At 32.2% G+C, this 23,829-nt stretch overlaps 1 protein-coding gene across 1 annotated transcript in view; it reads right to left on the reverse strand.

The window, feature by feature from the left end:
• The window catches only part of LOTGIDRAFT_237433 (hypothetical protein), a gene marked incomplete at its 5' end in the record, with an annotated part of 38,506 nt that overhangs the window by 7,558 nt on the left and 7,119 nt on the right, over window positions 1-23,829 (reverse strand). The window contains 30 exons of the mRNA XM_009046795.1: window positions 215-354; window positions 543-584; window positions 1,763-1,886; window positions 2,238-2,318; window positions 2,560-2,672; window positions 3,583-3,721; window positions 4,190-4,288; window positions 4,411-4,495; window positions 4,745-4,872; window positions 5,353-5,570; window positions 5,826-5,965; window positions 6,207-6,321; window positions 6,690-6,809; window positions 7,104-7,197; window positions 7,668-7,835; window positions 8,248-8,351; window positions 8,570-8,592; window positions 8,631-8,692; window positions 9,589-9,699; window positions 10,289-10,380; window positions 11,380-11,503; window positions 11,650-11,723; window positions 11,946-12,006; window positions 12,291-12,346; window positions 12,598-12,735; window positions 12,954-12,986; window positions 14,330-14,397; window positions 18,497-18,501; window positions 23,045-23,130; window positions 23,482-23,571. Of these exons, the coding sequence (XP_009045043.1) occupies window positions 215-354; window positions 543-584; window positions 1,763-1,886; window positions 2,238-2,318; window positions 2,560-2,672; window positions 3,583-3,721; window positions 4,190-4,288; window positions 4,411-4,495; window positions 4,745-4,872; window positions 5,353-5,570; window positions 5,826-5,965; window positions 6,207-6,321; window positions 6,690-6,809; window positions 7,104-7,197; window positions 7,668-7,835; window positions 8,248-8,351; window positions 8,570-8,592; window positions 8,631-8,692; window positions 9,589-9,699; window positions 10,289-10,380; window positions 11,380-11,503; window positions 11,650-11,723; window positions 11,946-12,006; window positions 12,291-12,346; window positions 12,598-12,735; window positions 12,954-12,986; window positions 14,330-14,397; window positions 18,497-18,501; window positions 23,045-23,130; window positions 23,482-23,571 (2,933 nt within the window). The remainder of the gene's footprint in view (window positions 1-214; window positions 355-542; window positions 585-1,762; window positions 1,887-2,237; window positions 2,319-2,559; window positions 2,673-3,582; window positions 3,722-4,189; window positions 4,289-4,410; window positions 4,496-4,744; window positions 4,873-5,352; window positions 5,571-5,825; window positions 5,966-6,206; window positions 6,322-6,689; window positions 6,810-7,103; window positions 7,198-7,667; window positions 7,836-8,247; window positions 8,352-8,569; window positions 8,593-8,630; window positions 8,693-9,588; window positions 9,700-10,288; window positions 10,381-11,379; window positions 11,504-11,649; window positions 11,724-11,945; window positions 12,007-12,290; window positions 12,347-12,597; window positions 12,736-12,953; window positions 12,987-14,329; window positions 14,398-18,496; window positions 18,502-23,044; window positions 23,131-23,481; window positions 23,572-23,829) is intronic.

Below are 23,829 nucleotides of genomic sequence, written 5' to 3' on the forward strand. Positions count from 1 at the left end.
ATTTTTCTAGAGCAGACACATTAGCCTACTCTTTTTCAATTTTCAATTGTCCAAGGATCTTTAACATGCACAGTCTGAACAAACAGGGTTTTTTGTGACATTTGAACGATTTAGATGTTTCAATGTTAGGTTCTCCTCCACTGACAGAGTAAACTTGATTGTAAAATCAATGAGCCACCATGACTCTCAATCAAAATAGAGAAATAGTACTTACCTTTGATTTGAGTAGTTTAACTACTATATTATTAGTTAAAATAGCTACCGATTTACTAACTTCGACCGTCATACGAACTGTGGGTAGAGTACTAGCTATATTCTGGGCATGAGGGGGTCTAATAGTCACTGGTACACACCCTACAAATCAAAATACAATTAATTTTGAGCCTTATTCTTGAGAACTTAACAAAGATAAAGCTCAGATTTTAAGAAATACAGTAAACGGATAATAAAACTAAATTAAAACTTGATGTTAATGACTAGTCAGATGAAACTATATAAGAATAGAATAAGTTTAAGGATTAGATAAAAGATCCAGTACTTACCAACATATAGACAGCCATAGAAAGCAGCTATCAGTTCAATACCTGTAATACACAATAATTCTCTATTCTATTAATACTATACTGTGTATGTTTAAAAGTTACTGAGAAATAATACACAAGGTATTTGTTACGTATGGAAATTACAGGTGGTATTTGTTACATGGAAAATACCCATATTATTTGTTACACAGGCAATACACATAGTATTTTTTACATGGGAAATACATTTAGTAGTTGTAATATGACAAATATAGACAAATCATTTGTTACATGGAAAATACATCTAGTATTTGTTACATGGAAAATACATTTAGTATTTGTTACATGGAAAATACACCTAGTATCTGTTACTAGAAAATACACCTAGTATTTGTTACATGGAAAATACATTTAGTATTTGTTACATGGAAAATACACCTAGTATTTGTTACATGGAAAATACACTTAGTATTTGTTACATAGAAAAAACACCTAGTGTTTGTTACATGGAAAATACACCTAGTATTTGTTACATGGAAAATACACCCAGTATTTTTTACATGGAAAATACACCTAGTATTTGTTACATGGAAAATACATTTAGTATTTGTTACATAGAAAATACACCTAGTATTTGTTACATGGAAAATACACCTAGTATTTGTTACATGGAAAATACACCTAGTATTTGTTACATGGAAAATACATTTAGTATTTGTTACATGGAAAATACATTTAGTATTTGTTACATGGAAAATACACCTAGTATTTGTTACATGGAAAATACACCTAGTATTTGTTACATGGAAAATACACCTAGTATTTGTTACATGGAAAATACATTTACTATTTGTTACATAGAAAATACACCTAGTATTTGTTACATGGAAAATACACCTAGTATTTGTTACATGGAAAATACACCTAGTATTTGTTACATGGAAAATACACCTAGTATTTGTTACATGGAAAATACACCTAGTATTTGTTACATGGAAAATACACCTAGTATTTGTTACATGGAAAATACACCTAGTATTTGTTACATGGAAAATACACCTAGTATTTGTTACATGGAAAATACACCTAGTATTTGTTACATGGAAAATACACCTAGTATTTGTTACATGGAAAAGCTCCTGCTCGCACCTAAAGCCATACAAATTTCAGCAAATATTACAATCTGACTAAAGTGAGGTACGGTATTGCTTCCTGTTATTGAAAAAAAAAAAATTTCTGACCTGGTTGGTAAACTAAAGCAACATGGTCTCCTGTATTTAATTTTCCTTTTTCCATCAATAAACACCCAATTCTTTCAGCACGTTTATGCAATTGAGAACAAGTCACTGTGAGATGGGGTTGAACCTACAAAATAAAATCATGTCATTATGGAAATACTGAATCAGTATGGAGTCACCATAGATGCTTTAGGTGAGTCTGTCCTTTTAGACTTTCAATTACTCCTACCACTAGCATTACCCATGACTGGTTATATCAGTATCTTCTTGAAGAGGTCAACAACTTTTGAATTATTCGAGCATCCATACTTCCCTCTATCTTGTGTTGGGACATTGTCTTCATTGAAAGTGCAATAAAATTACTCCCAGAGAGTCTTCAATTACATCAGATAAATTATAATGCCACCCCCAGTATTTCAGATTGTTGTCTGGGGTATTTTCCAAACAAAAAGATAACATAATGCAGTAAACAACCTACCCTAGAATTGAGCATAGTAAATAGAATGTGATCAGGTGTAGTTTGTGCTCGCCATCGTAATATTTCAGTTAAATATTGATGCTGAAAACATAAAATTATTTAATATCATATAAATCTGTGTTTAATACCTTGACTGCAATAGCTTCCTTTCTTGTATATAACGTAAGTTTATAAATGCAGCAATTTGATTGGATTATTGTACATGAGTGAATACAGCCAATCAAAGCGCTCAACAGAAAGTAAAAATTGGGGGTTACAAACTGTTGATGACAAAAATTTATTAACTGTGGAAATCCAGAAAAGAAATCAACATCATTCATACCTTTCTGGACACATCAGAGTCTTCCTCTGACAAACCTAGATCTCTACCAGCAGCCCAGGCTAGTCTAGCACCTTGTACAATATTACCAACATGTACAGCTGATGGTGTTACATCTACAATATAACAAATAGCTTTTATACAATATAAGTTGACATAATATAATATATAATTATATTATCATATTTAGGGCTGCCCAACATATATCTGTATCACCATAAATTATGGTTACAAAATATTTTCACAGTTAAGGTTGAAGAGAGATATAGAAATACCACTCTTAAAACATGGCTCATTACGATTGTTGAGCCACATAATAAGCATTAATTATGTGGTATTCATGGGGACAAGATTTTCACACGCTTAGCATGAGCACCATCATAACAGATGCAAATGACGTAATGTTCAGTTTCTAATGTTTCAACTGACTGTGTTACAGAGGCAATACTCATGCTTACCCTGTTTTTAACAGGAATTCCATACAAGTATTATACAAAGAAGAATTTTTACATATACACAATGATAGATAAGATGGAATTAAAGAAAAAGAGATACAGTTGTCTTTTTGCTATCCATAGCACTTCTCAGAATTAGAATCCTACTTTCAGTACCTCTTTTACTCAAGAAAATATTTTTGCTAGGCTGCCATGTCTTCAAGAGTGATTCTAACAGACAAAATAAAACTGAAAATGAACATCAGAGATCCGATAATTTCTCAAAAGTATACAGAGAGCAAATATGTCAAAGTAAATATATAATCAACTGTATTTCTTGAAGTGCAATCCACAATGTTAAGGAATGATTGAAAAGGATCAGGTTTTAGACCACTCAGTAAAAACACAGGTAAGTCAACTGATAAATATATATATTGGTCAAGTTTTAGAATATAAATTTTATGTTCTAAGAGGTAGTATTCCTTCGGTAGGCCACATTGTGAATTGCACCTTTGAGCATCACAGACTCTGTTAGGAGTCAATGTGAACACTAAAAAAAGAATGAAAAATATGAAACCAAAATGTAATTTACCGCTACCTGGATGAAGCTCTCTTGGTTTAGGTAAATTAGTTACACAGGTATGTGGACACATTAAAACATTAGCTGGATGTAGTGAACCCTCTAAAAACTTCTTCTTAGTCTCGTACAGGTGGATACCACCAAGTGGAGTCTATAAAATATATTTCAAAAATATCAATAAACTCATTAAATGTACTGTCCAAACTTTGGCAGTTGAAACTGAGATGAAAAATCCAAAGGGATTATCTTGGTCTAAGCATCTTCACAATGTCAAGCTATTACGAACTTTGCCTTATACCTTTACTGCAACAGTAGCCTTTCTTGTATCATTTGCAAATGCAGAAATTTGATTGGATTGTTCACAAGCAAATACAGCCAACCAAAAGCCTCGACTATTGGAATCAAAGTACAAGTAGGAAATTCTTAATAGCTTGATATTGTGAAGATGGGCCGCTGGAAATATGAGGAAAGATGGCTTATTTATGGTCACCATGTTGTAATTTGTTACCATAACCAATCCAAAGAACAATGCTTTAGCTGATTGTGCCACAACCAATCCTAACATGAACACAATCATATCATTAACTATTCTATTATATAGAAATAAATAAAGACATACCTTAGGAAGATAATTAGGGGGAACCAGAGCTAGACAATAAACACCAACTTGATGTATAGAATCTACAGCTTGTAAAACACGACTCATCCACTGGAAACTCTAGAAATATAACATAATTATATCATTAACATATCAGCATATTTAATTATAACAATATATTGTATGACAGACATTACTTAGTCCTAAGAGTTAATGGATGAATTGAAAAATAAAATAATTACCTCTTCCTCTGAACAGTCTGGTCTTTGTTCAGCAATTATCACAATTCTTTCATCTTTTAATACATTAATAGAAAATACGGCTATCCTACAAAACACAATAAAACAGAAATTAACAAAAGAATTAAAACAATTTAAGATAATTGTTAAGAGGATTCTAAACTTTGTGTTTTGAGGACAGAGATAACATAGACTTGCATTATTCCAATTATAAGTCAAATGTCTAAAATTAAGTCAGACCCTAAATCTACTATATATCTTTCATTTATTTAGAATATCATCATTATTTGCAACACACAAATGTGCAAAAAAATATTAATGTATATGTGACACTTACCTGCCTCTATAAATAAATTTCATTGGTTCAACAGCTAGAACGGTTGCTATGATGTCATCTGTATTATGGCGTCTGGTACCAATCTGCATTAATCCTTCTTTACTACCACAAACAAAGACTAGACCTCCCTAAAATATCAACATTTGATTTTAATTGGAAATGAAATGAAATTTGATGTCCTAGGTACTGCTCTGAAGCTTATTTGAGCTAAATGAAGACATGCATTGTTAAATGAGGAAATTCTTGCCACAATGGCAGCATTAGCCTTCTCTTTTTGGAATTCTAATTGTTCAGGGATCTTTAATATTGAAACACACAGGTCTTCAGTAAGCGATAAAATGTTTTTTTCCACGTCAGCCCCGTGATCTGACACTGACACGGAGAAACCAGGTAGAATAAAGTGAATGTTCTACCTCAAACCATGCCCGGATTGACCTTCAGGTTAGCATTTAACTCACTAAACCATGACAGTTGCTATATGTAAACCTTATGCTAATTAGTTACCAAGGGCCGAATATGGCATCAGCTGTCCAGAAGGATAGACATACCAGCCTAACAATTTCAGCATTTCAGACTTTATCTAAAATTCATAAGTAAATATTACTTACTGGACCTAAGAATCCTATTAAACCTGTACGGACATAGAGATTGTCTCCTAATTGCCGACCATCTGCATGAAGTGGCTCCACCTGGAATGTAATATTGGTGATTCCTTGTAGTCCCCAATATCCAGCCCCTGTATAACCAGCACAAACACATAATTCACCAACTTCATCTGTTTTACATAAAATAGGTGGTCCATCTAGCTTGATAACGACCATCACAGCTGCAAAAGATAGAGCAATGATAATCTTTTTTAAATACTAAATTAAACCATAAAAGAGATATAAAGGCATGCTTAATCTATTAACATAAAGCACTCCCTGCAATTCTGTCCATACCTACTTTTTCTTCTGCACAACTGTTCCAATTTGTTTTATTGAAGTTCAGTTGATTCGGTGAATCTTGAATGAGCAAAACTCATCAATGTGACTAGTCTTACATCAAAATTGTCTTTGTTAAATATAAATAATGGACTCACCCCCAGGCATGACTTGCCCACAATCTTGTAAAGTTAAAGATGTGAGACTGTTTTCACTGTCCACGCGTACCACGCCATAACTTAATCCCTGCATGGATAATATACCTCGACCAGTGGCACTGGAACTTGTTCGACCAGGTCTACAAAATACATGTGGATTCTTTAATCATATTAATTGTTGATCTAGTAGCTTTTCCAAAACAGACCATTGAAATATAAACTTTTACATCCTACTTTTGTGCATCTGATTGTAAAAATGAAGACTGGCAACACAATGTAGTGTGCAACATAGGAAATTCTGACCCAAGGGCAAAATAAGCCAACTCAAATATCAAATAATCAATCTTCAGTAAAAAGAAAATGGTTCTGAAAATGACTTACCTTCTAACAGATACTGTTAGAGCTTCAGAAGAACTAGCACAAGGACAAATAGATTCAGATCGCAGACCTTTACTTTGGAAAGCACTTAAGAAGGAATCACATGACGTCAAAGACCCTAAAATAAACACAATGTTATTACAGATCATTGCTGACTGACATCAATAGTAAGTATCATCCCGATGTATATGACAGATTTTTGTCTGAGTAATATTGTTTGTGACAAAAGTTCGACTTGTTTCAAAAAAAATGTTTCTTAAAATTAAACTTGTAACCTCCATGTCAAAACAAGAAGACAATTTATCATTTTCAACTAGTGTTCTCATCTAAAAACTAAAAATGCTCTTGTCATTTAAACCATATTTCCAGGGGCCTAATTCTCAAAAACTAAATTTATAAGTTTTCAAGAATAAGACCTGTGCAACTGTCAACAAGAAGAAAAAAACTTATACAGTTCCAATCAGAGGAAAAGAAAAGAGAACTTACAAGGGTTGGCACCATCAGCAACTAATAATAATCTTAAAGATGTAAAATTAATATCTTTATGATCTTTTTGAGCTAATAAACCCCAATGCATATCACGAGACTTCACCACTGCTACGGAAGCTGAAGATAAAAGAAATGAAATGATGTCTTACATTCTACAGAGTTAATAAAATCCCAAAGTAATATCTTGACCTTGCTGTGATTGAACCCTTGACGGGGTTACTAATTAACTGTCCTCATTCAAGATAATCTGGGAAATACTAATGCCAAGAAGTTAGGCCAGAGACCAACCAGTAGATTGGATTCTGGTAAATCAACTTTGTTAGAATTGTGAAAATTTTTTGTTTCTTCCTGTCTCTTTATCAAAAGTATTCAAATTCTTTGTCTTTCATATAAAACTGAGAAGCAAATTACCTTTATATTTTGTGACCATTTTCATCCAAGAAGCTGGATCAACTTTCATTAAGGAATAAGGAATAAATACAACATGCATACCATTATACACACTCTGTTGAAAGAAAGTACAAAATTGTGGTAAAGGGTTTGTAAAGAGGTTTTGTATTTCTCTTTATCCAAAATGCTCTATATGAGAAAGTAAATTTGAACCAATCAGAACCATACAGAGGGGACACATAGTTTGAAAATCACTTGAAGTCATGAATATCAGGGTTCACTTTAAGTGGCATCACATTTTGTAATTCAAAATGATCCCTTTTGCCACTATTGTTTTAGGATTTGCTACAATCAAAATTTATTGCAACAATCTGCGATTCAAATAAAATGACATAATTATGTACTACTGGTATATTTCAAATTGCTACTGAAATTTTCAAGGAAAATAAATCAAAATTTAACTTGATTAGCCATAACTAAAATTTGGTCTGATAAATTGCTAATCACATGTTTCTATCTAAATTGAACCCTGATGATTACATGTCAGTGAATGGAGTTTAAATATTAGAAAATAAATATACATACACATAAAATACCGTGCCACAGACCAACTTCTCTTTTAAAATCTAAAACACACACCATTACTTCTCCTTCAGTATAATTACAGCCCACTGTTAGAGTACGACAGTGAGACAACATGGTATTTCTTGTTACTGTCACTCCAACCGTACTACCATCTTTATTAATAGTATACTGTTATATAAAATACATTAGTTACAATACAAAAATACAGAGAAAGCTGGTTGAAAGCCTTAACAAAGCTGACTGTCAGAAGCACTGGCTGTGGCCATGATCAGAAGAAAATTCATTTCTCTATCGACAGAGTGATGTGAGGTGAAAATCCACAAAGGGTGAATCTTGGAAGTACTGGCTGTGGCATAACAAAAGTTCGAAAGATTCAAAACCTATAACACCTCAAAACAATTGCATCTTTAATCAAAAAATGAAATGAATTAGTGTTTTACGTCCTACTTTTCTGCACTTTATGGGCTAATGAACACGGACAATGCCATGCAGTGTGTTATGAGGGAATTTTGCCAGGTATTAGCATACTTTTTTTTTACGATTTCCAATTTTTGAGGAAATGTGCACAAGAAAAACTTACTTCTATATATGCTGGAACATCTTCAGATACACGAGACAATGGTTGCCAATCTTTCGGAGGTTTACTTAAATTTTCAGTTACAAACCAATTCAATTTTGGCCACCCTATAATAAAAATTTAAGTTAAATTCAACAATTTACTCAAATGTATAGCGAGTTAATATTTTTTTTGCGTATCCCAAATTATGAATTTTCAGAAGTTACAAAATAGAATTACACTTGCCCAAAAATCACAAACTAAATACTCCACTGCTATCGAGACTTGTACAAATTTCGAAATACTGGATCAGTTACATAGACCAGACAACAATAAAAGTATTTACCTTTAAAAACTAAAACTTCACCACTATTAGATTTAGGTAATCCTTTAAACAAGCTTCAGACGTTAAAGCCCAATTAACACTTAAACTGCCCAATAAAAACCCTACACCTTGACCTCCAGCATCCTGAAATTACAACATTACACACACCCATAAGGGTTTTCCATTCATGAACACATTATTGTCAGGGAGTTGTAGATGGAAGCTTGGTTGTTTTGGAATAAGCAAAAGAAAGGAAAAGGAAAAAATCATGCTATGACTGAAGTAAATGAGGAATGAGTCAAATGAGCAAGAAGCATCTAAAAATGAGAGTACCATAAGGACAAAAATCATATAACTAAGTGTTTAGAGTAGTAAGCAGAAATCACACAATGAGTTTAAGACTTTAAGTATTCGCAACAGGCTTCTATTTAGGTGCTCAAAAGAGTAGGCTACCGTTAAATAAATTAACTTAAATTTTAAATTGAATCAAATCTCAAAATAAAGCAGTGTTTGGGGAAAATAAAAGCAGTTTATGAGTCAAAAGATTAGTTGGTGTTAATAACAGACACAACAACAACAAAATATTCCATTTCAGAACAACACAACAAAAAATATAACACACGTTTGGTTCTTGAGACTATAGAAGATTATCTGCAGTTTGAATCTATTTCATATCTTTCTCTCTTTTGCAATCTGATCAGCAAAATAGGTGGGAACAAATTCAAATTTGCTTATTTATCAAGTAACTGAAATGTTACTAGTGGAAATGCCTCAATTTCATATTCATTTAAAAAAATATCATGAACATTGGACATGTGATGGGATTGAATTAGATAAAAAACAGTTGTTTTCAAGCAACATGAAAAGAAAGTTTTGAGCAGGTGTCATGTTCTTTAGCAAAGGTGCACAATGCTTAACCCTATTTTCTTTTTATCCCTGACATTTACTCGCTTTCCCAAATCTTGATCCCAAACCCAGGTTAAGATATATAAAGACAATATACTAATATTAGTTACATTCTGAACTACACGTTGATATACCCTCTTAGTTAACGGTACTTCAACTGGTACAGGTACCACTCCCGCCATAATACACCCATAAAATGCACAGATAAATGATATCGGATCATTGTTTGGATACACCAGCGCCACCTGTAATATATAACAAATTCAATTAACACAATACATAAAGGTTCACATTAAAGGGAAAGAGGCGCCATTTTTGGAGTGTTGATATTAAGTCTTCAGAAATACTAGAAATTCCTTCAAAAATATCTCACACTAGGAATTTCCTTTCCTATTTCTATAGATGTCTTTTCTATATATGGGAGTGTCTCAAGAAAAAATGACTTGTCTTTTTAAATTTCAAACGCTGATAATTCTAGAAACACATGGATTTGAAGGCTAAAATTTTGATGGTGAGCTGTGAACAGTATTACTGATTGGTCAGCTAAAAAAATTCTTGTTTCTGAGACTAAGGTATGATTGGTAAAAGAAAATGGTGCATCTGTCCCTTTAAGCAGTCAGTGGACAAAAACAGCTTGAGCAATATTGTTGTGACATCATGAATATATGAAAGTAGAAGATGGTAAAAATATGTACCAATTTCCAGCATGTTGAAGAGATGATGCCTGCCAAAGTGAAGCACTGTAAAAATATGCAATAGTTTCCAGCAGAGACAATGAATGAGCAATAGCACGAGAAAAAATCCAATATGATATTAAGAAACAATACAACTCACCCTGTCACCTTGTTTTACACCGATACCTTCTTTCTGACCGATTTTATTCAATAAATTATACGCTATCTTATGACTTCTGTTTAACAATTTACCTATAATATAAAACATTGTTTATCAACATTGAGAAAAATACAAGTTTTAATGATTGACCAATCAGACGACTAGAGCACTTAAATCATCTTTGATCAAACCACACAAATTTTACTTAATATGATCTTTCTTACTTACAAACTAAAGCTCGCTTTCAAAAATTTCACATGAGAAATGAATCAAATAAACAATAAGAAATTTAGCCAAAGCTGAATTGAATGAAATATTGGTTTAGGTTCTAAATTTAGTTTATAAGCCAATCAGATTACTGTATTTCTTAAAATCTGGATTTATCTTAGTTAAGTTTTTGAGACAAACTTCAGTTAATACATGATGTTGATATGAAATGGAAATTCTGCTGTCTTTCTTTGTAGGATAAAGGGTATAGATTGTGATGGGATAATGAAAGGTTAAGTACCCCAAAGCCAATCTGATCCCCACAATAAAACAAAGCAACAATTCTATTTACTTAAAAAAAAATGACTTATTATAAATGAAGTATTTCTTTATAAAAACACAAATCATATAATTTAAAGATATTTTAAATCAAAATAAACAAATTATCATGAGAAAAGCCTTATAATGTATTTTGTAGGGTAGATGATTGCAGGAATTAAGAAATTCAGTTGAACAATACCATGTGACCATTTCAACCAATCAAATTCTTACCATAATGGAGAAACTTTTTTTTCATCTGAGCTGCACTAATATAGGTTACATTGTAATGTTTTTGATAGCGATATCATGAGAATACTAATTATGATGCGACAATGACAATTGTCCATGATCTAGTTAAGAAAAAATATTTCTGCACATTTAGGTTCAATTCATGACATAAATACGACCAGTCCACTTTATTTTAAGGTAGTCTAACTAGTGATGAACACAATTTAAGTTAAGTTTATATAGTTTAAATTTCTATTTATTATTTGTTTGGCATTTATATCAACTCCAAGAAAACATAGGTCTCTCAGTGAAGATGTGAACAAAAATCTACATACCATAAGTTAGATTTATGGTTGGTTTTCCATTCTGATCCAAAACTGTGATTGCATTAGCTTTATAAGTTGAAGAACCATATCGTTGTAAGGCTGCCTCTAAATTTCTCGGTAATCCTGAAGGTATCTAAAAATAGACCAAGTATATTGTATCATATATATATTACAGTATACATATATATACTTTTCAAAAAAAGTAGGTGAACTTTCAAATTGGATAGAGAATATAAAGTGACCTTTCAAATTGGATAGAGAATATAAAGTGAATCTTACCACAAGATGTTCGCCAGCTACTGGTGTAAGTTCACTTCCTTCAGGTTTAGGTGCATTAGGATCAGATGAAGGCACTAAAATAGATACAAGTTATCTATCAAATATTTAGCATGTATTATAGTTGTGAGATGCTACAGTTTAGTCTATTCAACTCTATATTGTCCTACTAACCCCAGAATATGATTCAAATCAGGAATCTGAAAATTAGCTATTTCAGCTATCATTATTATGGTAACATAGAGAGATGTGGGCATATAAAAATACTATTTTTGCAGGTATAAGTTTACGGTACATACTTTCTAAAGTGGCATCCTCTTCATCCACAAAATATTCTTTTAATGGTCGTCTTTTTGGTCTCTGGAATAAAAAATGAAAATGAAATAACATTTCACTTTTATGTTTAGGATCCAGCAAAAAAAGGGTTATGAACCGAAGATAATTTACCCAAAACAGGGGCATTAACCTACTCTATAGGATTTTTTAAACTGTTCAAGGACTATTATATACACAGCCTAAAGCATATTAGGATTTTTTCTAGTGGCTTGTCCAATTTCCCCAACATGCCATGTTTACATAAAAAATATAAGAGTTAAAAAAAAAATAAGAGCTAACTTAACAAGGATCGTCTGTCCAATGCTCACCTTTAATGTATTGAGGAGCTGCTGGATTTTGGCTGAAACTTTACCATGTCTTGGAGCTGAAAAGCAAACATAAACTATTATCTTGGCATAATAATAGAATGTATCGAATATTTTTAAGGTATCTTTGAAGAGGAAAATGAGAGATATTTTCCAACATTTTAGACAAAATAGTAAAAGGTGTCTTAAAATCTGAAAAAGGAGCCAAATTATGACGTCCCCATTGCACATACCATTTGACATGATAATAGAAAGGCATAGTTAAGAGGTATCAGTACATACAAAGTGAAAGCAAATTACATTAACCTACCATCATCATCAGCTAATCCTGTAACAGCACCAGTAGCTGTCATTCTAACAGATGACTGATTGAATCGACCCACACGATCAGTTTGTCTGGTACTCTTAGCATTATTAGTCACATCAGGTGGTTGAGATATATGATGGGCTGAAAATACATCATACTAATGTACATCACAAGTACAGTGGGTTCAAAGATGTCAGTTTTAAAGAAATTGTTCATGCCTTTTTGATTTTTCCTCAAAAAACACTTCAACAAATTTTGACATAACAATCAGGAAAATGTTCAAGCCAAAAAGTACATTGTATAATTATCATTTTCATATTTCTAAGAACATCATCTCAAGTTGACCAAGTAATACTTACAGTGACGGGAATTTTGCATGACATCTGCTAGAGCTGATCTGGCAGTATTTCCAGGGATACGGAAATCACCGTAACCTTGACTACGGGGTCGTTCACCATAGTGATGAGGTGAGGCACCAGTTTCATATGACGAGGAACTAGCACCACTGTCTCGTGCACCACCACGAGAAAACCCTCTAAGTTGTTCTTCATCAAAAACACTGTCATCATCTGATGAAGAATCTGGAAATGACAAGAAAGATTTAATAAAAAATTGACGTCTTCTTCTACATGTATACTGCAGCCCACCAAAGATATTTCAACTAAGCTTTAAGATCACATGTACATGTAATATTCTATTGTCTGCATGTACACAAAGAGTAACAGATCGATCTGAGAGTAACAGATCGATTGATAGTTTCATAAGCCAGAACTCATCTGTCAATTCACACAAACAACATTTTGTGAGTTTACAAGTTTTTTTTTGGCATTGAAAACATTCCATCAAACATCAGTTTGTCATTTAGATATTTTTGTTAGTTTGAAACTATCTAGCCCTACAGAGTGGGATAGACATTTTGGGTTGTTAACTCAGAATTCGCTCACTCTTACACAGTCAGACAGATAATTTTGACATTTTGAAAAAGTCTCTTATGGATTCGAATAGATATTTTGGGTTGTTTGTTAGAAACTACATGTCTCTAACAGAGTAGGATAGATATTTTGGGTTGTTTGTTTGAAACTACATGTCTCTAACAGAGTAGGATAGATATTTTTGGTTGTTTGTTAGAAACTACATGTCTCTAACAGAGTAGGATAGATATTTTGGGTTGTTTGTTTGAAACTACATGTCTCTAACAGAGTAGGATAGATATTTTGGGTTGTTTGAGGGTTGAAACTACATGTCTCTAGATAACGGAGTAGGATAGATATTTTGGGTTGTTTGTTTGGAACTACATGTCCCTAACAGAGTAGGATAGATATTTTGGGTTGTTTGTTTGAAACTATATGTCTCTAACAGAGTAGGATAGATATTTTTGGTTGTTTCTTTGAAACTAAATGTCCCTAACAGAGTAGGATAGATATTTTGGGTTGTTTGTTTGGAACTACATGTCCCTAACAGAGTAGGATAGATATTTTGGGTTGTTTGTTTGAAACTATATGTCTCTAACAAAGTAGGATAGATATTTTTGGTTGTTTGTTTGAAACTAAATGTCCCTAACAGAGTAGGATAGATATTTTGGGTTGTTTGTTTGAAACTACATGTCTCTAACAGAGTAGGATAGATATGTTTGGTTGTATTCTTGGAAACACTTTTATTGATCAATATAACAACAACAATTTAAAACGAATATTTATTTCCATTCATACAAAAAAAAATGCCATGTTCAGATCACAACCAAAACTCAAACACGAACACTCAGAGCTTGAGCTCAAATCTAGCATATCAAAGCAAGCACTTTCTCTGTAAACACCATTTACCAATTATTTTTTAAAGGATTTGAATATCAGCTACAATAATATATAGCCCAACAATTTCATGGGGCTGAAATTTATCTTCCCATAAAAATCCCCCCCCACATATTCCCAATAACACATGGGTTTACAAGTCACAAGTGCATTTAACACATTATTTCAACCGTCACACAACACTTCAGTTACATTTTCACCATCAATTTATACACCTATCCCTTACACTTTTCAAAAACTGAAATTCATATTGCAAATTTAACACTTTTTTAAGTATACAAATATGAACTTTTATCTTACAAGTTTTTCATTGCAAATTGGAGTGTCTTTAGGAAAGGTATGAATGAGCGAAAGGAAAATTTCACTCAACATCTGCACTTGGAACAAGACAATTCTTTTAGTTAATAAATGTTAAATCATGCAGCAGACATGCTGCAATTGGAATGTCCCAGATGAATGCTATCAGTGTCCAATATACACAGAAAATCTAAGAAAGCCTCAGTCCATACCTTTATATTACCGTCACTATTTATAGAGTTCGAGGCTTCACAAAAATGAGTTAATGATTACAAATCTTCATCTTTAGATGAATCAGAATCTGAACTCTGATCAGTTAAAGAATCCACTTTACTCCGAGAACCATTAACATGTGTAGATGCGTTCATTTTAGCGTTACCCACAACACTGTTGATTTGAATGCCAGAAGATGTGTCATTACTGATGCCACTTAATTCTAAACCCTTTTGAACTAACTTCTGCTTTTTAAGCTCCACATATTGTTTTTTGACCTTCAGCAGTGATAAAGTCTCTTGATGTTCTTCTTCTGCCATTTCAAGCTTCCTTTTTAAAAATTGAACTTTTAGTTTTTGTTCCTCCTCCTGAAGTTGTCTTTCAAGCATGCTGGTTGATAATGTATGTCGTAGAACAGGATTCGAGGCAGACGGATTTGTATTTTTAGGTGGTGCAACTGGTTTCAAAATGGCAGATGAGGTGGATACTAATGATGATGGTGTTGGTTTGTAAATGTTGGCGGTGGAAGGTTTTACACAAAGTTTAGTTAAGATAGAAGCAGACGTGTGAGGTTTGACAACTGTTACATTTGGTGCTTTTGGTACTTTTATTTGAACCGATTTCTTCACTATTCTAGGTTTTTCAACTGGTGTCTGGGTACCTGAATCACCTAAAATACAAACAAAAATTAGATTCAGACGCATTTATTCTCACTTAAAGTGATGTCAAAGCAATGATATCAATGAGAAATTGAGCCACCAAAAGGCCATTAGCAGATCCATATACATTTTTTACAAAATATCAAAGTCCAGAGAGTAACACAAATTATTTAAGTTCAAACTTACTTGATTTCTTGACAACAATAATTCTTTTATTAATGGTAAAATCTTCATCATTATCATCATCGCCATCATCATCATCATCATCATTCTCACTATCATCATCAATATCAATCGGTTTAATCACATCTGATATCGGTTTCAACTGCATGGCTATCAAGTCTGCAACTTTTGGAGCCTCGTCTAACAAAGTTTCATCTTTAATTTCTACCACATCTGATTCCTCAAACCCATATACATCTTCAGACTTCATTTCTAAAGTAGCTTTCTTAGCTCTAGTTTTCAAATTTTCCCAACACTTTTTAAGTTGTTTACATGTACGTTTTGTAATTTTGGGATCAAAGTTATTGAATTCTTCAGTCAAACGTTCCCATGTTTCGTTTTTCCGCCGGCACATAGTCGAGTCATTGCGCTTGTTTTCAAGAACGGCTTGATGCTTCAGTACCAATTCAGTGATAAATTCTTTTTCAAAATTAGTAAAATTAGCTTTTACTGGTGTATTCTTTTGATAATTAAGGTACTTTAGAGTTGTCATCACAATAAAATCAGTCCAGAAATCTAAATTGTCCACTCATAAACGGTTTATTGATTTTGGTTCAAAAGTACACAGTAACATTAGGACTTTCCTTTTAGAAATATTAATCATGAGATGACAAGAAAATTAGGTCACATAAACAACAAAAGATCAACATTTATTAAGATTAAGCATGGCTCCAAAACATAAGTCACACAAGTGATTGTTTCCTAAAAGTCAGAATAAATCTTCAAAAATTATTCTTCAAAATCATCAATATTTGAACAAAGTCTCCATCTTGAAATAAATACACTTAACAAAAGATAAGGATAAATGCTCTATACATCAACCACAATGAGAAAATGGCAGACACAGCCAGTCTTGGCTAAGTGTTCACTGAGAAATTTAGGTCAGATTCTACTATATAGCTGTAGTGTAACAAACTAACAACTAGACTGTAGGCCTACAAGGGTGGCCTTTTGAGTGTGACTCACATTGATCCTAAACTGGCTCAGACTAGGCTGACCTCTAGCCTCACTCTCACATAAGTAGGACTTGGGTTGTCTGTTACTGTTTATAGCCACAATCTATTTATAGACCTAGTCCCTCACTCAAGAACACCTCTTTGTTTCTTAAAAAATAAAATTTTTGTTCTCTGTAGTAGTTTTAAATGTGCCATTTGCATCTCTTATTCAACATATTACGAACTTCTTAGAAGACACTGATACTTGATTTAATAAAATTATCAGGTGCAAAAATCAATTTCTGGTGTTAGAATGGTAGTCATGACAACAAGAGGCAAGACAGTAATAAGTTATTTCTATGGTAACCAAGTACATGCTTTCACAAGTAATGTATAGTGGGTGACCGCTCTTGTGATCATCTTTTATTCCAAGTTTAATTATAAATAACCCAAAAATCACCAATCAAATACAGCGTATCTTAATAGTCATTTCTCAGGATGAAAACAGAAAAACCTTGTCTGTATATTAGTTAGTGAGTGAATAGGTTATAGTACCTGAATTATTATAACTATAATTATATTTTATTTGTCAAATAAAAGAAAAAACGATTTTAACTTAATTTCATTTTTCTCAAAAGTAATTTTGCATCATATAGCATAATAAAAAATGAAATGAAATGAATGGAGCATTACATTTAGCATAATACAAGGTTTCAAGCAGTCACCTATGAAATAGTACATTAATCAATAAAATGAAGCAATCTAACTATTCAAATTACTACAAGATAAAGTCCATATCAACATTCCAGATCACATACCATAATGAAAAAACAGCACCAGGTTTGTGTGCAAATCAAACCCATCTTTCCTGAATTTTATTCATTTTGATAAAAAGTCTTACTATACCTGGTCTCTTTAAAACTGTGACTTTTTGTTTACCATAAGATCCAGAGTCAAATATGACAAAAGTTTTAAAGGTTAAGTCATTGTCCAACATTTTCGTCTGAACCACAGACAGTTAGAAGAATTTCACTGATTTACACAACATTTATTAATTACTATTCCACTAAACATTGTACATGTATTGTGTTTCTTCAAATGCTCAGTGTTTCATCACAGTTTGGGCACTCCTATATTGAACAGCAATGAGCCAACTTCTTTCAAATCCAACAACCAAATAACCATAAGATGAACACTCCAAATCAGCACATCCAACTGTCATTTTATGAAAGGTCTTTAAAGGGATTGTATAAAGGTTCTCTAAAACTTTTATGTGTACCGGGTAGACTTATAGCATTGATTTGGACCATTCCAATCTTCGGTCAGACGTCTGTCGTTTTATGATATCATTATGGTGTTGAAGAATTTTCAGTACTTACAGGAATATAAAGTCATAGTTAAAAAAAAGAAAATTGGAATGATGCAAATAGAAACTATGGTCCGGCTAAAAAAAATGCTAGAAAAACTCATTAAATCCCTTTAATCTTTATTATATATGCACCGTTCAACCACAATATAAAGGATTGTTTCAAGGCAGATTTTTGTATGACCACCAAATACATTTCAACATGTACACTATTACCATCCTTTATTTTTAAGTTGTCCATATACACTACAATGAACACATATTTTACAACATCTTCTCCTTTTTCCCTGTTTTTTGATTTTTTGACATGACACTAACACATACCAGTATACAAATTTATAAATCAACACATTTCTGAATCTGAAAATTGACAACATTAGTACACATTTCAAAAACTTCTACGTCAACTATAATAATGAAACCAAATCTAGAAAGCAAACGGCACCATCCTTAGAATACATTCTTTAAACACCAAAAGCATTTTACAAATGAATATTTGTCTTTTAACAGCGTAACACTTAAGGTAAATTCACAGCTTAAAATCCATAACCAGTAATGTTTTGACTGTTTTTCTAAAAAATAACCAACCACTTCAAAATTTAAGATTATAAATCATAACAAAGTCCTTAAAAATGTTAAAAGTCAAGATTTTCACCATCATTAGCCACTTAAAGTAAATAGTCACACCATAATATCACTGACACTAGACCAGCCAACAATTCTTAAAAGTATTGACCAAATCACTGAGTTTGGACTATAAATCATAAAAAAGTCAATGAAAATGTTAAAAAGTCAAGATTGAGCTACTTAGAGTAAATAAGCACACCATGATATCAACGACACCAGACTATCCAGTAATTCTTATAGGAAGACAAGGTCAACAAGAGTCAACATCACATTAATTAAAATCAACCACTTGTTTCTATATCATTGACTGTAATACTTAACTCATGGTTTGTAAGGATTCAAGTTTACATTTGTTAAGAGTAGATAAGACACTAGTAACATGATTAACTTGAAACTGTTAAGGAGTGCTTAGATCAACTGACCATTTACAGTATTTCACTGGATCCTGAGAATAACAACTTTAAGAGTCAGGGCAATCAGAATCACGAGAAGAGCAACTTCCATGATTTATAGAATAACAACTTCCATGATTTATAGAACAACAACTTTCAGGATTCATAGAATAACAACTTCCATGATTTACAGAACAACCACTGTCTAGATTCATAGAATGACAACTTCCATGATTTATAGAATAACAACTTTCAGGATTCATAGAATAACACTTCCATGATTTATAGAATAACAACTTCCATGATTCATAGAATAACAACTTTAATGATTTATAGAACAACAACTGTCAGGATTCATAGAATGACAACTTCCATGATTTATAGAATAACAACTCCCATGGTTTATAGAATAATAACTTCCATGATTTATAGAATAACAACTTCCATGATTTATAGAATAACAACTTCCATGATTTATAGAACAACAACTTTCAGGATTCATAGAATAACAACTTCCATGATTTACAGAACAACCACTGTCTAGATTCATAGAATGACAACTTCCATGATTTATAGAATAACAACTTCCATGATTCATAGAATAACAACTTTAATGATTTATAGAACAACAACTGTCAGGATTTATAGAACAACAACTGTCAGGATTCATAGAATGACAACTTCCATGATTTATAGAATAACAACTCCCATGGTTTATAGAATAATAACTTCCATGATTTATAGAACAACAACTTTTATGATTTCTAGAATAACAATTTCCATGATTTATAGAATAACAACTTTCAGGATTCATAGAATAACACTTCCATGATTTATAGAAAAAAAACATTAATTCAAGGATTTTCCAGGATCTAGATTCATAATAACTTTGAGGATCTAGATCAAAGATTCATATAATAACAACTTCAAAGCTCTCGATCAAAGAAGGATCTTGAAGAAAATAAATATTTCAAGGATCAAAGTAATAAGAACCTCAAGGATCAAGAGAATAACAGCTTCAAGGATTCAGATAATAATATGTAATGAAATCATAACCTTTCAAGATCTAAATCAATGATCTAGACAATAACTTCAAGGATCTAGATTAAGGATCCAGACAAAAACAACTTTAAAAACCGGATCGAGAATCCTAAGAATAACAACTTCAAAAATCCTGAGAATAACAACTTCAAGAGAATAACAACTTCAAAAAACAAGAGAATAACAACACAAGATATTTTGAAGATGATATTTCAGTTCATACAAGTATGTTAAGAGGCTATTCTGAAAACATTGTGGTCAGAGAGTAAGTACTGCTACTTTAAATCAAAATTTACCCCAGAAGGTTGTTTTCTTTCTATTTTGAGTGAAGAGTAAAAATGTTTCGTGTTATTTACATTGTAAAATGTCATTTAGTCTTTTGTGTAACGTAAAGTGTGTTCGCATGTACAATATTACATACGTTAATTCTTAATTAACCTTTCTTTTTAACTCACTCTTTTCTTGTACCAAATAATATTCAACTTTTTACATTTACTGAAACCCTTGTAACCTTTGCACTATTTCAGTTGAAATTCTCAGGCAAGTTGAACTGGCAATTTCAAGCATCATATCAGATGTGTTGCACAAAGCCTTTGTGAATGAAACACTTGAATTGAGATTTTGATTGACTGTGATAGCAACTGTGATCAATTTGGTGGTCACAGATTATAGGCCCAATTTAGAGAAAATGGGGAATTTTACATTGCAAATACCACATTGGAATTAGAAGATAACTTTTCGATCCCCCGCTTTGAATCTCAAGTCTTTGGAAAAAAAACTCTTACTTAAAAAAAGCCTCTTGGTTGTGTTCATTCCATCCACTAAATAATAAGATTTTAATACTGTAAAACTTTCCAACATCTTAGCACTTTAATCTTACTGAGACACAGCTTCCATAAAAGTTGCATAACAGTACCAACTTACTAGCAACCAACTAGCTTTTTAGTACTTCATCATATACATAAATCTCTAAAAATAGGTCCATTCCCATAAAAGTTCCGTTGACACAAATTCCTCTATAAAACACATATCGGTACCAAGTTACTAGCTTATTATCAGTACTTGGACAGATACGTAACTCTCAAAAAATAGTTCACATCCACTATTATGATTCCCAGAAAAGTTCAGTTGACACAAATGTCTCTATACAACATATACCGGTACTAAGCTACTAGTTTATCATCAGTACGAGGAGAGATATGTAACTATCAAATAATAGCTAAAAAACACCATGTCAGAGCCATAAAAGTCAAGATGAACAATTTGCCATAGGACATTAACATAGGTCACCATGCCTCCATGACTGAAGATGTAAAGCTTAAACAAGTTGACGACAAACCTCTCATTCAAGTTAAAAATCGATCACTAGTTCCTCCTCTTGTTTACTTTTTAAAAAATTTTGTTTACTTTTACGAAAGTATTTGTTTACGTTTAACAGAGTCTTGTCTGTATCATCATATAATTGTCACAATGTTGTTCTTTTAAATAATTTATAAACAAAAATTTATCTCTCTTCTTAAAGAAGTTTTTGCTTTTCTTTGATGGGATTTTTTTCATGAATTTCTTCTTCATTTTTTCTTTCACTAGGACTTCACATTACTTACAATAACAGTATTCTCATCATTATTCTTTCACTAGGACTTCACATTACTGACAATAACAATATTCTCATCATTATTCTTTCACTAGGACTTCACATTACTTTACAATAACAATATTCTCATCATTATTCTTTTACTAGGACTTCACATTACAATAACAATATTCTCATCATTATTCTTTCACTAGGACTTCACATTACAATAACAATATTCTCATCATTATTCTTTTACTAGGACTTCACATTACAATAACAATATTCTCATCATTATTCTTTTACTAGGACTTCACATTACTTTACAATAACAATATTCTCATCATTATTCTTTTACTAGGACTTCACATTACTTACAATAACAGTATTCTCATCACTATTCTTTCACTAGGACTTCACATTACTTACAATAACAATATTCTCATCATTATTCTTTTACTAGGACTTCACATTACTTTACAATAACAATATTCTCATCATTATTCTTTCACTAGGGCTTCACATTACTCACAATAACAATATTCTCATCATTATTCTTTCACTAGGACTTCACATTACTTACAATAACAATATTCTCATCATTATTCTTTTACTAGGACTTCACATTACAATAACAATATTCTCATCATTATTCTTTTACTAGGACTTCACATTACTTTACAATAACAATATTCTCATCATTATTCTTTCACTAGGACTTCCCATACCATAACAATAACATTATCCTGTCTTCCACGAGGATTTCATATGCAATACCAACATAATTATTTCATAATTATATAAGATTTAATAATAACAATATTCTCATCGGTAGTCTTTGACTCAATCATGATTTTTGTGTTACAGTCAACTGATTGGTCAATCAATTAAATTCGATTTGGATTTATTTTTTCAATTATTCAATCAGATTACTGTATTTCTAAATATCTGATTGATAGCTATGTTTTCAAGAAAAAGTCCCTGGCTTATAAAATGTGGTGGTGAACAGATGAAAAAGTTGTCAGTCTTGTCTGTGAAAAGTTTTAAGATGTGTGAATAATAAGTGTGCTCAAAATGTAGATACATGTGTAAAAAATTCTTATGATGTAATATTTCTCAAAAACGTTATTACCTGCTGATACAGCACAATTTAAGCTAACCATAGCTCTTACCACAGTCTAACATTTGGTTTTCCATATTAATTTGGAAATTTTATATAAATGAGTAAAAATCATAAGCTGAAAAGCATGATGTTATAAAACGTGAAATACCTGTACCGTGTCGGTCAGCACGTCTCTGTTGACCTGGATAGTTTACTGATGTACGTTTGGATGGTAAGGGCATCACCGGTACTTTCTTATTATGCATGGCTAATGCTTGCATCACAGCCTCTGTGCGTATTTCTAAAAACAGAAATCGTGTCAGTTATTGGCTTTATTGTTTCTAAATTTTCATTAAGGTGAAAATAAAATATTCTATGAATATATATATATGTATAATCCTACTATATCGATGCAAAGACATTCACGCCCAAGTGTTCACATTACGTACATGTATGGCCTCAATCCTGCAGTCAGAATTCGGTATGTGATATAGCGTGACTAGGGGTATGATTTTGTCCAATCAATACCAAGATGACAACCAGGACTTTCCGGGCTGAAGCTAGACCAGTTTAAATTTGAAGAATTGTAAATGAAGGGAGATAACTCTATAAAGAACATTTTTGACTAGATTACAGTGAAGCAGTAACCAACCTGAATGGTATCTATTATCTTCTCGTGTTAAACGACGTTGTGCTCGTCTCTGGGCAGCAGTTGATGGACTTGGAGCACTTGGCCCTGCTCCTGCAAAAAATCAACCATATTATAAGACCATCAAGAAATCACTTACTGCAAAGGAATTTCACCTTGTTGACTGGACTGTACAGATTTCCAGCTAGTCATTCCAAACTTTTTTGTTTGGAAAGCCAGAAAGGAAAACTACCACATAATAATATGTGTCTCATAAGTTGTAACTTTGTTAGCTAGGCCTAATGTATTAAAATCATAACTGAAAGTAAAAACTTCAGTAGAGTTCCATCAAATTGAAATCCAAAGTAAAGT

Source organism: Lottia gigantea (genome assembly GCF_000327385.1).
Source record: "Lottia gigantea unplaced genomic scaffold LOTGIsca_107, whole genome shotgun sequence".
Taxonomy (NCBI): Eukaryota; Metazoa; Mollusca; class Gastropoda; family Lottiidae; genus Lottia; species Lottia gigantea.